At 42.0% G+C, this 16,902-nt stretch overlaps 1 protein-coding gene across 1 annotated transcript in view; it reads left to right on the top strand.

The window, feature by feature from the left end:
• Window positions 1-16,902, top strand: part of SYNE2 (spectrin repeat containing nuclear envelope protein 2) — a 149,463-nt gene that overhangs the window by 64,963 nt on the left and 67,598 nt on the right. Inside the window, exons 57-66 of the mRNA XM_027716626.2 lie at window positions 3,295-3,420; window positions 5,771-5,965; window positions 6,515-6,589; window positions 7,625-7,744; window positions 8,506-8,613; window positions 11,413-11,628; window positions 13,451-13,618; window positions 14,626-14,751; window positions 15,626-15,738; window positions 16,366-16,507. Coding sequence (XP_027572427.2) covers window positions 3,295-3,420; window positions 5,771-5,965; window positions 6,515-6,589; window positions 7,625-7,744; window positions 8,506-8,613; window positions 11,413-11,628; window positions 13,451-13,618; window positions 14,626-14,751; window positions 15,626-15,738; window positions 16,366-16,507 — 1,389 coding nt within the window. The remainder of the gene's footprint in view (window positions 1-3,294; window positions 3,421-5,770; window positions 5,966-6,514; window positions 6,590-7,624; window positions 7,745-8,505; window positions 8,614-11,412; window positions 11,629-13,450; window positions 13,619-14,625; window positions 14,752-15,625; window positions 15,739-16,365; window positions 16,508-16,902) is intronic.

Genomic DNA, 16,902 nt, shown 5'->3' with positions numbered 1-16,902 from the left:
TATATAGAAACAGCTGACAGCAGAAGGCCTTTTACTAGTCCAGATCAGTGAGCCAGGAAAGTGACCATTTCCTACAGCTGTGTCGTGGTTAATTCATTGTTTTGAGGTAGGCCAACATGTGACAGGGAGCCTGGAGATGCTGTTGGCCAAACCAGATTTGGGAACAGAAATGATATAACAGCATCGATGTGATGCACGGCCCTAGAAGAAGGCAGTGCTGGCAGGTTAGTGAGTGTTAACTCGGAGCAGTGAGGGTTATGAACAGCTCCAGACCTGAAGGAATCTCTCTGCAGCACTTCACTGAGCGATGTGGTTGTACCAGCTCAGGAAGGTTTTAATTCAGGGCCTGTCACGCTCCATTGCCCAGGTTGGAGGCAACCTGGAGTTGGGTTACGCACGTTCCCACGTCAGCAGAGGTATGAAAATTCTCAGGTGGCCCATCCATTTCTTGGCAGGATGACGGCAGCACCTAGAAAAAGGTTACATTATCTTTGCTGATACAGTTTTCCTAACCTATTACAGTAAAGCAGAATGCTTTAGAACATCTAACTGGGCATTTCAAAGGCCAGGCAGACACAAGTGTCAGCTAAAATGTGAATGTCCATCTTTGATTTGCAGTTTGTGAAATTAAGAGCACCACACAAAGAAAAAAACTGAAAACATGCCACACGATTATGGAGTTCAGAAAAAAAGCAATGACTATATGAGATCTATGATCCCTATGATCCCTTTTTTTTTTTTTAATCCGTACAGCTTATTAGGTCTGAAAAAATGGATGTGGTAAAATGTACCTTTTTCAGAGTTACCACATCAAATACTTGAAAATTTTCAAAACACTTTAAAACCATCAGAAACAGAGTACTTTGCAATTAAATTGTTATCATGACACTTGTAACTGGTTTGTGTGGAGCATTAGGTCAAGGTTTAGATTTTTGTCCTCTTTGTAAAGCTGTAACCTTTCTTTGCTCAGCATTTACCTTTACCTTGTAGGCATCCATCAATCTGTAGCTGAGTGAAATTTCTTTGTGAGAATACAGATTGGAAAAATTGCAATTCTTGGCAGCTAGTTTATCAAACTGTGCAAAAGAGATTTTCCAGTGCAGTTAAATGGTTTGAAAGCAGCAGTATTACAATACAAGTCTAGTACCAGCTAGGATGTAACAAAGGATAAAGCTATTAAAATATGTCATTTTGAGTGTTGCATCAAAAAGGTAGTAAGCTTCCTGTAGAAATATATACATGGGGTTTCTTTCACTGGGGATCAGTGTGTGGATGAGTTTGCCCATCTTTTGCTGTGGATGACGCAGTGGGATGTTGCATTGGTAACTTCTGTATAATTAAATTGCATTGTAACACTTGAAAAAATATAACAGAAACAAAACCTGTAATAGGTATAGCAAGTGCTTTGGGGCAGGATTTTCGGTGACTTAGATCTGTGTTGAACATTGCCCTCTGTTTTTTATTATGGCTTGTTAAGTACCACACCTAAATAACGTCATCAGGAAGAGGAGTTGGAAGCCACATCTGCCTCTACTGGTTTTCTGTGTGAGAGAGTGGCAGTATTTGCATATCTGTTGGCTTACTGAGCTCATTTTCACTAAGCTCTTCCAAGACAAATACACTAAAGGCAGGTGGGCCTTTTCCATGGGTCGGTCTTCTAGTGTTACCACGATATGAAAAGTCAAGGGCAAATGTTAAGCAGGAAATAACTCAAAAGACAGGCAACACTTGTAGGAAGAGATTAAGTCCAACAGATATGGTACCATTTGGTGTATTGGATAAAGGATAAAATCAGATTTTCTTGTCCCTGAGTGGAAGGCAGGGAACAGATGAGTTATCTTCAGGCAAATGACTTTATCACATATTGACCTGTGACGGAAGACATTGGAGTCTGTATACAAAATATTCATATTCTTTAGTTAGCCAAGGAAAGTTGAGGTAGTACTCAACCTATTACTAAACACTCCTATTCATATGGAAGTGAAGGTGTGAGTAAGAGAATCTCCCTTTTAGAAGGTCTTAAAAACTGAGCAGGAGAAGACCTATTCTGTTTTTTTTCCTCCTCTGATTCTTTAGCTATGGCTCTAAGATTATAGGCCATAATTAAATATCTTTCTCTTCAATTTGGCTTTCTTTTATTAACTGAAGAAAGTAGGTTTTTCTTTCTTTTAAAACATGTAAGTAAGATAATAATGATTACTTAGAATCTTATCTGTCTGCATTTTCTTGAGAGGGAGTGTTCTTTTGAAGAAGTGACTGTAGAAATGGCTCTGTTATGTTCGAAGCAGGAGAGACTCTTTGCTCTGAAAGTCAGAGTCTGTGCATACTTTGCAGTGAGATTTTTGACCTGTCAGGTCGTTCAGGTGCTGCTGTCAGCAGAGCAAGTTCAAGCCTGTTGATTTCATTGTTTCTTCATTACCTTTTGCAGACACCTGAGGAACAGTCCTTAGATAGTCTTTGGTTCTCAGCCTGTGGGTCAGAAAACACAGAGCCACCAAGTGCTGTGCATGTTTTCACAAAATATTCTGATTTGTAAATGTGACAATTTCTTAATTACCAGACACATCATGACAGGCTGTGACTGACAAATATGAGTGTGTGGGGAGATTGCCCTAAACAGTCAAGCTGGGAGTTGATGAGATTTTGCTGTTACTGTCAAATGAGTAAAAGTGAATTTAGCTATTTATAACATATGATATGTTTTCCTATAAGCCATGTAAGAAGAGGAAGTTCACATGGTGGGACTACTTATCATTTTTATGGGAAGTATTCAAATTGTCAGATACTGTAGTTGGCTTATTCTCTGAGCTGCAGTGTTTGCCTGGTGTACAGCACACTTCATTTTTGGTCAGTGCAGAACTAGCTGCAGTAAGGACTTCAGCACCAGTAAAAAACAGGTAGGCTTTCTAACTTGATATGAAATACTGTAATTTCTCTCTTTTTTTTCCCCCTCCAACCTTTTATAAATTGTAATGAATGTAATGAAATATACTCTATTTCCATTTTATAGCCAAATTCGTAGTTCTGCTCTGGAGTAAGCAAAGATGTGCTTCTAGGCAGAATAATCCACCGTACTTCAACTTGGGGATAGAGCGGTTTGTTTGTCCTTAGCAAGTGAATAATAAACTCGGTGAGTTTGTGCAAAGTTAGCAGAGCAAACACAGTTTCTGTTACACGTAACTAGAGGTGCAAAGGAGGCTTCACTACTCTTCAGTTCATCTTTGCTGTGTTACTGACTAGTTTGTTTCTGTACTCCTTAATTCAAAATTATTTATGAAGATTACTGTTTCACAGGAAACTGTAAAGAAAACAGAAGAATGTGAGCAAGAAATTGAAAAGTTGAAACAACTCCTAAAGAACCACTTGGTTGAAGTATCACATGAAGATCAACCACAGGCTCAGAAGACTCACTGTCCAGAGGTGGGTTTCACTGTTTTCTCTCTCATGTGTGTTACTTGTCCTGACTAACACTAATCATGATGATGCAGAGCATTGAGAAATAGCACTGTACTTGCCTTCCCCACCAGAGTCAAGCAGACAATTGAATGCCATAGTGTGACCATGCAATTAATTACAGTTAATATTAGTTTGCAAATTGGGTATATCTTTCATAATATACTCCTTATTGATTTTGATGTCATTTGTACCTATATCAAAGAAAAGCTGAGTGCTGTTTTCATGACAGCTGACAGCTGTTTTGGTGAAACAATATGCGGTACTGATAACTCACCTGTGCTCGGCATCCCGCCAATTTTCCTGAGGTAGCAGCTTGGGATAGTGCATAAGGAGAGAACTGAGTCCCTTTCTGATTGCTGATTATGCAATGGTACTTCTGGGGATTCTGATTAGGGTTAAATTCATTAGACTCCTTTCCTTCCTCACTGCTGCAGTGTGTTTTCATCAACTGATAAACACGTGTTGCTTTTCTCCCTGCAGTCAGCATCTTTCTATAATGGATGAATTAATTTGTTAATGCAAAAATAAGATGTGTTTTAAGGACAGCACTGCAGAAGCCAGGAAATTACTAATTAAATGTAATAACTATTTATAAAGTGCCTCTGAAATGCTCAGTTTTTTCCAGTCAGTCACAATAAAGCTAATACACTTACATTGTACTTGCCTAATAACTATAATCACTCAGGAGGCTCCTAAGTACATGGTAGCTCTGCTGTCAGCTGGTTGGGTGCTGGAGGCTTGATGTAGTACTAAGCATGACTCATTTCCTGGGTCTTACTTGTTTTTGTCTTTGAGTGTGGGATTTTCTGTTTAATAGCTCTTTTTTTAGCAGACAACCCATTTCAGAATTGTAGCATTGCATGTATAGAAGTGGGCGATAGAACTGCCCATCTTGTTGAGAGGTTTCAGATAAAGAAGTGATGTTAATAAAGATTTGGTTTCTGAGGAAGTTATGGCTGACTAAGTTTGAAAAATAGTAGATGGTAAATGTATGCTGGAGAGTCTCCTGCTGCAATGAAACAAACAGATATATTGTTCTTAGTGGGCATTTATAAAAATATGCCAAATTGTCATGGAGGGCCTTTTCTTCATTCCAGTGACATTTTCTTGCCTCTACCTTTGTGAGATTTTATCTTGTAGTTTTGAGTGTACGAAAGGAGAAAAACATCCTTGTCTAAGCAGAGTTCCCATGTCATTTGTAAATTTGCTGGAGTTTCTGCCTCCACCTTCCCTGTCATGCCACCACATTTGAGTTATTAACAGAATAAGCTGTAGTCAAGGCGGAACCAGCAGTCTTACTGCTTTCATCTGTTACAGATTATTACTGGCATAACATCATTAATGATAGGGCATGATGTGGAGTCATTGCTGTTCTGATTTCAAGCCCAGCATCAAAACTTGCTCTGATCAGCTGAGCCCAGTGTGTAATGGGATATTTAGCCAGGTTTTGGTTTTCCAAGCAAGCAACAATGCTTCAAAGAGCTTTAGCACTTTTAGTAATTAAGAGAGTAGAGCAATTTATTCCTTGCCCTGTCTTACTCTGTTATTTGCTGTGCTTTCTTTGCTCACCTGGAGGCTGGGTGGTAAGGAAAACTCTAAGGGCAGAACACTGGCTAGAGCAATTGTCATGGCCAGGACTGAGACCAAGACAGATTTATTTCCCCCTTTGTTAGTGCAGAGTTACTTGGATTATTGTTTAGTCCCTGCAGAACATTAAATATTTTCCTTGCACTTTATTGGGGACCATTTCTCCCAGTATGACATTCAAAGATATGGGATAGTTTTGTCCCTAGACATGTCCCTGAAACCCATCAAATGATTTGTTTCCTTTCTTTAACTTCAGCAAAGACTCAACCCTGAGCTACCCTTGTTGCTGACTTTGCCCTCATCAAGGCTATCCTAAGTGCTTAGTGTCAGGTTTTTCCAGGGAAGGTAGTTGGAAGTTAACATCACCTGCTGTGACACACAGAGCAATGTAACCCATCTGCATTCCCGTTGTCCTGAAGGAAACTAGTGTTCCCTTGGGTATGCAGGACCTAGTTAAAATTAGTTCCAGCCTGCCACAGTTTCCTTCCAGACTACCAGCTTGTGCACTACAAGTGGCAAGTGCTGTCCTGAGCTGAATCTGTTGCTGCTGTTTTGCATGTATCTGGACATCTGCTGCAGTGACAATGGGGAACTGTCCCAATGCCCTGAAAAAGGAAAAGGGGGAAATAGCCCCAGTCCCAGTAAGATGCATCACTGGTGTCATCTGTTACATTACTGTTTGGTTAAGTAAGAGCAATGGATGCTTATGGATGTTGTTACTCCTTAGGGAGAAATGGAAGCTGTAAAAGAAGAGATCATAAAGCTGTGCCAAAGAAAGGAAGATATCCTTACCGGGATGAAGAGTTCCATGTCTGAGCTTCACCAGCGCTTACAGCAAGACATGCCTGAATCAGCAGATGAATCTATAGCCTCTGTGTTAGCACAGAGTAACTCAGTTGGGACTGATGTTTCTGGTCAGCAGGTAAGTGATCATTTACCTGAGAGCTGGAGAGGGAAGGTAAATAACCCTTCTTCCTCCTGGAGGAGTGGCGTGTGAGAGAGGAGCACCCCTGCAGCTGTGAATCAATACTGTTTCTCCTCCCCTTTGTGCTTCTGAGTGGCCCCAAAATGATTGAGTGTGATGCATTTCTAAGAGAAGCTAGGAGAAGGGTACCTGTGGTTATTTTTCATCAGGAGCAGATTCAACATGAAGTTTGTATCAAACAATCAGTAGCAAAATGCTCGATGTGTAGTTTTGTTGATAATCAGTTGTTCTGGGATTTTCAATAAATTTTTTTCATGGAGCAAAAATAAATTTGTCCCTATTATATCTGGTATGTTGAAACTTAACAGCATCAAGTCCCAGTTTTCAGGGGTGCTGAGTACCTGCAACTTTCAGTTACTTTAATGTAGGGTGCCAGATTTTCAGTGCTTCCCCAAAAGTGGACCCCTGTTTACAGGCAGAAAGGAAGAGGCTTTTACTGTTCTTGTCATGATTAATTGGGTTGTCTCTCTGTGTGTATTTTTGTAGTTGAAAAAAAGAGGAGTGGTATCTCTTCTGCCTTCTTTAGATGAAGAATCAGAAGACTGTTCTTTCCACAGCAAGGTGAGTTCAGTATATATCTTTATATATACAGCTGTGTATGTGAGATAGAAGATTTTGGTAGAGGATGAACTATGAAAAATGTGTAAATATGAAATATTTCAGAACAAATTGAGATACCTTTTATCACTGCAGGATACGAAGATATTGCACTCAAGCCAACCTACCAATATTCCAATGCCATTATTACACAGCACTTTGTTCTGTGGTGTGTGATTCTGCTTTTGGTGGGATTGCTTATACAGTAAAAATCCCTTTATGGAAGTGTTAGTGGCAAAATATGGGCCTAAATACCAATGTTCATATGTGGGGGTGGGCTTCAGACAGGATTAGGCAGCCTCTGAATTGCTAAAACATAAAAGAAACAACAAAAATTATTTGTGTGTTTGAGCTTAAGAAAAAAGGGTATGACCAGGCTATTGGGAATGAGGTTAAAATAGGATAGATTTCTGGGAAAATGGGAGAAACTGGGAGACACTGTCCAACACCTTGCTCTGAATCTGGGGAGTCTGAATGCCCAGGTGAACTGCAGAGGAGCAAAGCTAGGAATAAAGATTCATGATGAAGTTAACTGCTTTCAGAAAAAAAAAATCCATGGCTAGACAGTGCAAAGAAGTCCAAACAGCTTGAGTAGAAGTGGTGCCTCACTACTCTGATCCAAGCACTTCAATTTTAAGGTTTCTGATTCTACACCTCCACTGATGCAGGTTTTTTTTACATGCAAGGCTTTTTAGGGGATAGGATAGGAGAAAGATTATTTCTTGCTTGGGTATTTTTATTTATTTTTTAAATAGTATAAAAAATGGGAATATTCTGAGGTCTCTAGAGAAAACTATCAGCGTCATCCAGCTGCCATTCATCTTGCAGCAGAGCTATAGAGCAAGGGAAGAGGAGAGCTTTGGGAAACAAAATAAAGATAGATAACCAAGGCAGAAATTGAGCAAAGTGTTACTAGAAGTTTGCATACTTTACATTGCCTGAAGGAATATCTGAGCTTCCTGTTCAAAAGCTAAAGCTGAGCTGTTACTGCTTTCAAAGGGAAGTCCAGCCACAGAGAAAGATGCAAGCTTTTGGCCTTCAGAAAGAGATGATGAAAGGCACAAGGAAGACAGTGCAACCTCTTGGTCTTCTGGTACCTTGTCGGATGGCATTGTTCAGGTAATGCACTCAGGTTTATCTCCATGGGGATGGGAACTCATCTTTGTGGAAAAGATCTGCACAAATCCTAGGTATTGCTGAAGTCTGCAAAGCAAGAGAACTGTAGAAATGCAGGACAAGATTGCCTTATTCATATCCTCCATATCCCACTAAATTTTGCCATTTAAAATCTCTTTCTGTTGCACGTATTGGTTGGACCAGTGACCCCTGAAAGGGTCTTTTCCAATCTAAATGACTCTATGATTCTAATTCCTTTTAGCCATACAAACCCCACAAAGATAAAAATACATATTTAGTAGCAGTAATTTGTTTCCCTAATTCCTGCAAAGTCTCTAAAATGTGGGGGATGATTTGTGGAAGAGGTTCTCTTGGTACGTGAGAAAATCAGTGTCTAAGACAACCAGTCAGCTACAATTTTGATTCCATTCTGCTCTGTTCTTCTTGGTGTCTCAATAATGTTGTGATAGGTGCAACTGTTTTTCTCCACACCAGTGTTATAGGCATAAAAAAACTGTCTGTGAATACTTTTGGGCCAAGACCAGGATAGGTTCAGTGGCTGCTGCACTTTGAGGCTTCTCTAGCACAACAAAGCAATGGATCACGGAATCATAGAATCATGTAGGTTGGAAAAGACCTTCAGGATCAGTGAGTCCCAGCTGCAAACCTAATGCTAACAGGTCCACCACTAAACCACCTTCTGAAGTGCCACATCTCCACTAAGAATGAGACAAATATTTCCACTGTTTCCTCTGTCTCTACAGGATGAGGATGTAATAATTGAATCGCACAGTAAACATGGAGAAGAAACATCTCTGCAAACTTTGGAGAGCACTGAAGACCCTGGCACAGGTGATGGCAGTCTGGCTATGGTGAGTTTGAAGGCCTGAAACAGCTGAACAAGGTCGTCATCTTAGTGTGTTGTATGACCTACCTAGTGGGTAGAGGCTCTGTTCTGTTATGGTTATGCTGCTGGAGTTTGTTGCAATATGATATGGTAGGATACCTGCAACCTTTTCAGGGCTTTTTCATATTTTGATGCTTTAGGTGATGATAAATTTTGATTTTTCTCCTTGAAAATGCAATTTGCTAGGGAGCAAAAGGAAATATTTTCAGGAGGTAAGCTGCTGGCATGAATGGAGGGGTTTGAGTGGTGTAAACATACATCAACTATGGGATTTTTATATGGCAGTTAAAGGAGAAATTAAGGACATTGACACGCATATTTCTGCTTTGTGGAAGTCACGCAAAGGCTAAGGCAGGAGTGTGCAGTAGCTATAGGTTATATACAAGAGTGTATGGAAACATGGATGCTCCAGGAAGGCCAGGAAAAAAAGACTGGTGGCAGAACGTCCTCAGCTCTTGGAATCATAGAATCCTAGAATTGTTAAAGTTGGAAGAGACCTCTAAGATTATCGAGTCCAACTGTTAACCCAGCACCACCATGTTCACCACTAAACCATATCCCTAAGTGCCACATCTACACGTTTTTTGAACACTTGCAGTAATGGTGATTCCACCACTTCCCTGGGCAGCCTGTTCCAATGCCTGACCACCCTTTCAGTGAAGAAATTTTTTCCAATATCCAGTCTAAACTTTCCCTGGGGCAACTTTGAGGCCATTTCCTCTGGTTCTATCCCTTGTCTGGGAGAAGAGACCAACTCCCACCTCACTACAACCTCCTTTCATGTAGCTTAGAGAACAATAAGGTCTCTCTTGAGCCACTCTGGTTATCCAGGACTCCTAGTAAATGATTGAATGTGGCTTGATAGCTCTTCCACCAGCTTCCTCAGTACCCCTGTGTGGATCCCAACTGACCCCGTAGACTCGTGCATGTCTGAGCAGCATAGCAGGTCAATGACCATTCTCCCTTGGATTATGAGGGTTTTGTTCTTCTCCTTGTCTCTGTCTTCCAGCTCAGAGGGGTGGGTACCCAGAGAACAACACTGGTCTTCCTATTAAAGACTGAGACAAAGAAGGCATTAAGTACCTCTGCCTTTTCCTTGTCTTCTGTTGCTGGGTTTCCCCTGCATCCAGTAAAAGCATGGAGGTTCTCCTTAGCCCTCCTTTTGTTGCTGATGTATTTGTAACGTTTTCTGTTGTCTTTTACAGCAGCAATCAGATCAAGTTCTAGTTGGGCTTTGGCCCTTCTAATTTTGTCCTTGCATAACCTCACAGCATCCTTGTGGTCTTCATGAGTTGCCTGTCCCTTCTTCCAAATGTGTTATACTCTATTTCTCTGTGAGTTCCAGGAAGAGCTCTCTGTTCAGCCAGGACAGTCTTCTTCCAGTTTGGCCCCACTAGTGAATCTCCTCCTCAGAGTCCCTAATGCTTCTTAACCTTTCGACTTCCTCTCACAGCTCCCTCACCAGGCTGAGCAGATGGTCTAGCTGGTCACACCTTACACTGCTGTTGTCCCTACTGCCTTCCAGTACCAGTGCCAGGCTCTGGCATTCCCTGCAGCCCCAGACCTGGATGGCTGCAATTTTTTGTGGGAGCCCTGCCTGGGTCACCACATCCTTTCTGGCACATGCAGAGGATGTGGCTTTTGGCCAAGTGAACAAATTACCAGGGAGTGTAGTGATAGGACAAGGAGTAATAGTTCTAAGTGAACTTAGATTGGTTATTAGGAAGAATTACTTTACTGTGAGAGTGGTGAGGCACTGGAACAGGTTTCTCAGAGAAGTTGTGGATGCCCCATCCCTGGAAACATTCAAGGTCAGATTGGACAGGGCTCTGAGCAGCCTGATCCTAATGGAAGGTGTCCCTGCTCATTGCAAAGTGGTTGAATTAGTTGGCTGTTAAAGGCCCCTTCCCACCCAAACTGTTCTATGATGACACTGATAGCTGAAACAATGCATTTTTGCTCCCTTTTTTTTGGCCAAATCTCATTTTAACATGGAGCTTGTACACTACCTCTGACCATGTCAGTTGCCTGAATGTGTGCTCTAGAGCCACGGGAGCATACAAGTAGTTTTGTTCTTGTGGTGTTGTGCTTTATTTACTTACTAAGTTCCAGTGTTTGTATGTGTGGGGGCATATACAGACCTATGCAGCCTCCCAAGCAACTGCTGATTATCTCCAAGCACTTTGGACTTCTCCTTATTACAGAAGTGTACAATGCAATATTGCTTCTTAAAGGAGGGCAAATAAGAATTACCCAACATTTAATACTTAAAATACACCTTTTTTTTCTAGGGTGACCTAGAGCCTGAATAAAGTATATTTGACTGTTGGAACACACACAGGTAGCTTGTAAGCATTGCCCAACAGCTTGCTCTGCAGCTCCAAACTGCATTGCTTTTACATATAACTCCCACAGAAAAACATCTCTCCTCGGGGGAGAGCTGGTTAATGGTGAGTCATCCTCTTCCTGTGCGCTCAGGAACTACCTGCGTGCTCAGGTATAGCTGTGCAAATGCAAATTGCTGCCTGGAAACCTGTTACACCAGATCTTGGATCTCCAGGCTGCTGCGTTCCCCTTTCTTTTTCTTTTTCCCCCCTCTTTTTTTTTTTTTTTTCCTTTTTTCCCCAAGTCTGGGAACACTGTGACAGAGTTGTTTCGGAGCTCTTGTGAGTGTGAAAGTTAATCATTTCTCACCGGTAAGGGGAGGGGAAAGAAATGACAAACCAGAGAGTTAACCATGTTCCTTTCATGTGCTTTGCTTCAGAGCGACCAGCCGCCTCCAGTCCCCAACGTCGCCCTGGGCTCTCGAGGGGAAGCACTGGATGGCGGGAAGCCCGAGCCAGAATCCATCCTCCTGGTGTGCCAGGCCCAGGTTGCCGAGCTGGAACAATGGCTAGACAAAACTAAAATGTCCCTGAGGTCAGACCCTCAGACCCCCCACGCGCAGCAGGTGGTGGAGCCGCAGCTTGCGGATTGCCAGGTAAGACGGAGCAGGAGCAGTCAGTTTGCTGCTGCCATCCAAACCAGGCACCCTTCCCTGGGGGGGTGTGTCTGCAGAAAAGCTGTGCTTGCTCTTCTCTCCCTGCTTCATCAGCTTCATCACACCGTGCAGAGAACAGGTGACTGCTTGGCTTCAGTTTCAGGTGCAGCTTTGTAAGGGCTTAGTTAAGATACCTATTTTTAGAGTTGGGATCTGTATGCATCCAGGGGATTTAGGTAGAATTCTGGAGTGTTTGTAAAGCTTTGTTTTTCTTTGGATTGTTTTCAAAAACATGGTTCATTATAGTTTAAATCCTCTATTGAAAGGCAATTTTTCATTAGTCTCAATCATGATAAATCAGCTAGAAACAAAAGAGTATTTTTTTTCTTTTGACAGTTTCACTCTGTTTCTGTCAGACTAATTTAAAAGACTGGTATAAAAGAGCTTCCAAGCTGGTTAATTCTACTTTTGCACTTTTTGCGTAGGTAGAAAGATGGCACTTTTCCCCTGCCCTCAGATATTTGGACCTACTGCATTTACTCCTAGGGCAGCCTCTTGCCCCATGGCAGTGGAACAAAAGGAGTGGGTGGTACCTGTTGGTGAAAATGGGAGGAGGAAAACAGGACTGGCATGAGGGGCTGGGTGGGAGACAGTCCTGGCATGCAGCAAGTGCAGATTAAAACAAAGAATGCAGGCAAGCCACTCTGAAGCTCCCTGTGGTGCCAGTCTGGTGTGCCAGTTTACTTCAAACACTGAGTCTACCTAGAGCAACAAATTTCACTCACCATAAAGGAACCAATACCAAAATGTCCCCATTTTAAATTACCAGGAGACATTTCCACCTGTTTTGTTGCTGGTTTGGGTGTTGTTTTTATTTTTTAATAGGAACTGAGTCCCTGCCAAGAAGTGCCTCTGGGTTTAGGCTGTGATTCAGCCAAGTGCTCAGGTGCTGAACTCTGTGGGAATTAGGATCCTGAATGCACCTAGGTGTCTGGATGCATCTGGATCCCGTTCAGCATTTGTGTCAGCACAGGCCTCAACAGGGCAGTTCCAGCTGGTGAAAACAAGCAGGCTTTGGGCAGCTGTAAGAACTGCTCAGTTCCTGTTGGCTTGAACTGCCTGGCTCAATGTACAGATGAGAACTCAGGGGCGGAAGAGAATTTTCTAACCTAATCAAGACCTACACAAAAAGATACACATAGAACAAAGACAAATATTCTCCAGATCCAGGCGTATGATGTAAAGCAGTTAATTTATTACAGTTAATTACTTTGAAGTTGAGCCATGATACCTGTCTCCACACTCACCTTAAAAACATGAGTTTAAAGTATGCAGAGATGCACTTTGATTCAAAGCAGCTTGAATCAAAAACCAGATCCCAGCAGCTTGCAGTGGCCTGGCTGACACATGGGAACATTGCTGTGCATTGGTAATTCAGCATCGTTTGTCCCAAAGGGTGATGTGAGCAGTCTGTGCACTGCCTTTCTCCCCCACTGAGGTGTGTTGTCTTCTTGGTCACACTCAAATGGAGTCTGTAATTTCTGCTCTTCTCTTTTATTGCTTCATATCTGGGTTAATATAACTTCCTACAGATGCTATTGTTTGAAACAGTGTTAAGACTAACTCTGTAAAAAATTTATTTAATTGTTCAGAATAAAAAGAGTCTATATTGGAGGAAATCTTAGGGGGGCACAGCTATTTCTCTTGCCTGTATGTTTCTATTCTTTTCAAACAGGAGTGGTGTGAGCATTGACTTCAGAATGTTGTCAGGAGAGGAGTGTTGTACTTCTAAGAATGAATAATTATCTGCTGTCCCTTCTAGGTGAGGTTATCAGAGATTGAACAAAAGGTCCTCTCTTTACTGGAAGATTGTGGAGATAGTGCAGATTACCAACAAAAAACAGAGGCTCTTTCCATGAAGCTGAAGGAAGTGAAGCGCAATTTGGAGAATGTCCAGATGATGCTTCAAGACAAGTACAATGAAGAGCAGGTAAAGCATATGAATGCTGTGCAGACCAAGAGTGAGAGTCATGGTACTTTAATGGTCTGTAGTTGCAGAAGAACAGTTAGAGCTCACCATGTGAAGCAAGGAAGGGAGAGAAGTCAATCACAAATGTCAGAGTTACTATTATTCTAGTTTACAGTCCTGTATAATTACTTGGATTTGTAGCAAGTAGTGGATTTTTAATGAGTTTCTGAACAGCATCGTTTCTGCTTTAAGTGCTCAGTGACAGAAGTCAACATTTTGCAAGGAATATAGGAAAAGGACTGGGGTTTTGGTTTGGTTTTAAATGCCTTTAAAATACTGTGATGTTTGTCTGGGATAGTATCACAGCAGAGAGGCTTTTCAGTAACTTTCTCTTTGAAGACTGCATAAATGGCAAGGACAGTGACTGACACAGCTGCACAGTCTTTGCTAAGTTTCCCAGTGGGTGAGACAGTAACTCCTGGTTTCAGAGCTCATTCCCTTTTGTTGTACAAGGGATCAGAGAAGCCCACCTGATGTGTTTGTGTAAGAGCAGCTACAGTTTCTCCAGGGCTGGAGGAGCACAGTCTAGAAGGGAGCCTGCATGGCCCGGGAGAGAATTATTACTGATAAAGGCTCCTGTTGAAATACCTCTGTGAGCGCAGACAGATAGAGAATCCAGGCACATGACCAAATTTATAAGTAAAAATTGCACATCCCTATAATTTGGTCAAACAATAAGAATGGAGGGTTCGTATCACCTAATTTGCTAACAGGTAAAACAAAGCAACTGTAACTGTTGGGGGAGAACTGTGAGGACCTTGGCAGCAGGTTAGAATGGATTAAACTTTCAGTAAACGGAACTGGACAAAAATCTTTGCAAAAGTAGTAATTGTGTTTCATGTGCTGCTGATTCTGTGTATGGTAAGTCTGAGACAGCTCCGCTTTTGCCCTTTCCTCAAACTGCACCTGAGGGGTTCTGCTCTCTTGTCAAGTCTGGAAGCTTTCCCCCACTGGGTCTCTCTTTACAGGTTAACAACAGGGAGAGGGTCGACCCAGAGCCCCTTGAGATCCTGCACTCAGATGGCTTCAGTGTGCCCCAGCCTGCCCTTGCCGAACAGCCACCCAGTTGGTACAACGGTCTCCAGCACCCACAGGTAATTCTCCTCCCATCCAGGAGCCAGGCTGCTCCACATCCCCTGTGGGTGGGGGAAACAGCTGCATTTTCAGCTTCTGCAGAAGTTTGTCAGGATGCAGAAAGGTCTCACTCCTAAAATCCCTTGTCCAAAAGGTTTAGTAATACTGCAAAGCGGGGTGGGACCCTGACATTTACCTTGTTTCGTAATGATTCAGATGGCATCACCTATCCCTCCAGTCTCCTATCCTTGAGGCACTGATGTGTTGTGAAATCTGAATCCATGTATTGACATTAGTTTTGAAGATGCATTTGAAGCTAAAGCTTTGTGTATGTTTTCCCATGGGCTAACTCACAAGGACTTTAAGGTGGTTGTTAGTACAATAAAAAAACCCTGTGATGTTCTGTGCTCTGCAAACTGCTTCTGTTTTACTATCTGAAAAATTAACTTTTGCCATTTTGATGCTATTAGAAAAGAGTTGGAGAAAATTATCCAGGTTGAGCTGCTAGAATTGCTCACTTTTTGCTCGACACTCTCCTTTTGACTAATGGAAATCATATTTGAGCAAATCCCCATTTTCCCTTGCCGGTCTCTCTGTCTAAGGATTGCAGTAGGTGGCCCTTAAATTTCCATGTCTACATAATTTGTTTCTGATTGATGGGTTTTGCTTTTAAATCTTCAGCTCAGGCAGAAATTCATTCCATAAAAATACATGTTTGCAGAAAACTGTTTGTTTTGTAAAGTCATGTTTACACATAAATTGCACTTTATTCTGACAGATGTATTCTTATTTTCATTGCTGAATGATTTCACTTAAAATGTGATTGGAAAAGCGCAATCATCATTTCAGATTATTACAGTTCAAATAACTGTTCATGCTTTCCTCTGTGCACAGGATCTGAAAGTAAAAGCAGCTGAGCAGAAAAGCCTCATTGACTTTATTGAGTCGTGCGTGGAAAAAATGCAGCCACAGCTTGAGGACAGTGTGACTCAGAAATCAGAATCAAGGTACGAAAAAACTCGGTTACCGGATTCAGTGATGTGAAACTGCCTAAACCTGCTGAAGGTTTGCAGTCATACCATTGGTGCCTGTAGAAGAAAAATGGCAGAAAGTGGGGATATCTGCCATCAACAGTCTAGAGAAAATTCATGTGACACACTCCTTGATACTGAGCTGACTCCAGTGCTCAGAGTCAGCCTGGCTGTCAGGCAGGACTGACACCTGCTGTGAACTAAAACAGGCCCCTCTGGAGGCCAGTTGGGTGTGTCTGTTCACAGCCATTGCTGTACAAATGCACAGACACACCCAGCCAGGTTCAAAGGCAGCAGCCTTGAAAAGGGGACATGGGGGTGATGTACCTTCCAGTATGGAACTGAGACTTGCTACAGGACTGTGCTCCCCATGTTGTCATTACAGACATGGAGGCTGCCAGCAGGCCTCTAGGATGTTTCATGGGAAGGGAAAAGTCCAAAGAAATGTATCAATGCTTGGATTAAAGATCATCCATACACTTGGTTTCAGGCTGGTTTGAGACAGGAGCAAGAGGAATTAATTTTACACAAGAAGCCTTACAAACCTGGTTTTACTTATTCTGTTTCAGTGTTTGCCATTCTGACAATGTTTTCTCAATACAGCAGTGGAGAATCTGATTCAAAGAGCAAGCAAGCTGATCCCACCTTGGCTCCAAAGGATCAAATGGGAAATAAATGGCAATATTTACAACAAGAGCTGTCATCAAAGGTGAAATCTCCTCTCTGCCAGCTTGTGGAACCTCAGGTTTGTTTAAGTTCAGTAAAACACTCTCTGTGGGCATTCCCTTGTGGTAAAGATAGCAATTAGTGTATCTTCCTGTGTCACTTTAGCATGGCTCTTCATCAGATAACCGAAACCTGTGCAAGCATTCTCCAGAGGAGATTGTTACTGCATAGTGTTTTCATAATTGTCTTTTAATTTTACGTTGAGGTAATTCGTGTCTCTGAAGTAGTAACTACTAAGCACAGTGTGGGAGCACCTGGTAAGTCTTTGTAGTTAACATTCAGACTAGATGTTATCTGCTTCATTCTTTCAAGAGAACTAAGAGAGTTAGCCTGCAAGCTCCCAGCTGATTTTTTTGGATGTAGGTTAAGTCAGTTAAGTGGGTTAAGTTCCCCCAAGTGAGAACATTTTGGTCA

This window comes from Pipra filicauda, unplaced genomic scaffold (assembly GCF_003945595.2).
Source record: "Pipra filicauda isolate LSUMZ 115617 unplaced genomic scaffold, ASM394559v2 scaffold151_size3305965_pilon, whole genome shotgun sequence".
Lineage (NCBI taxonomy): Eukaryota > Metazoa > Chordata > Aves > Passeriformes > Pipridae > Pipra > Pipra filicauda.
Note: the sequence above shows the minus strand (reverse complement) of the source record. Positions and strands in the feature narration are given on the sequence as shown.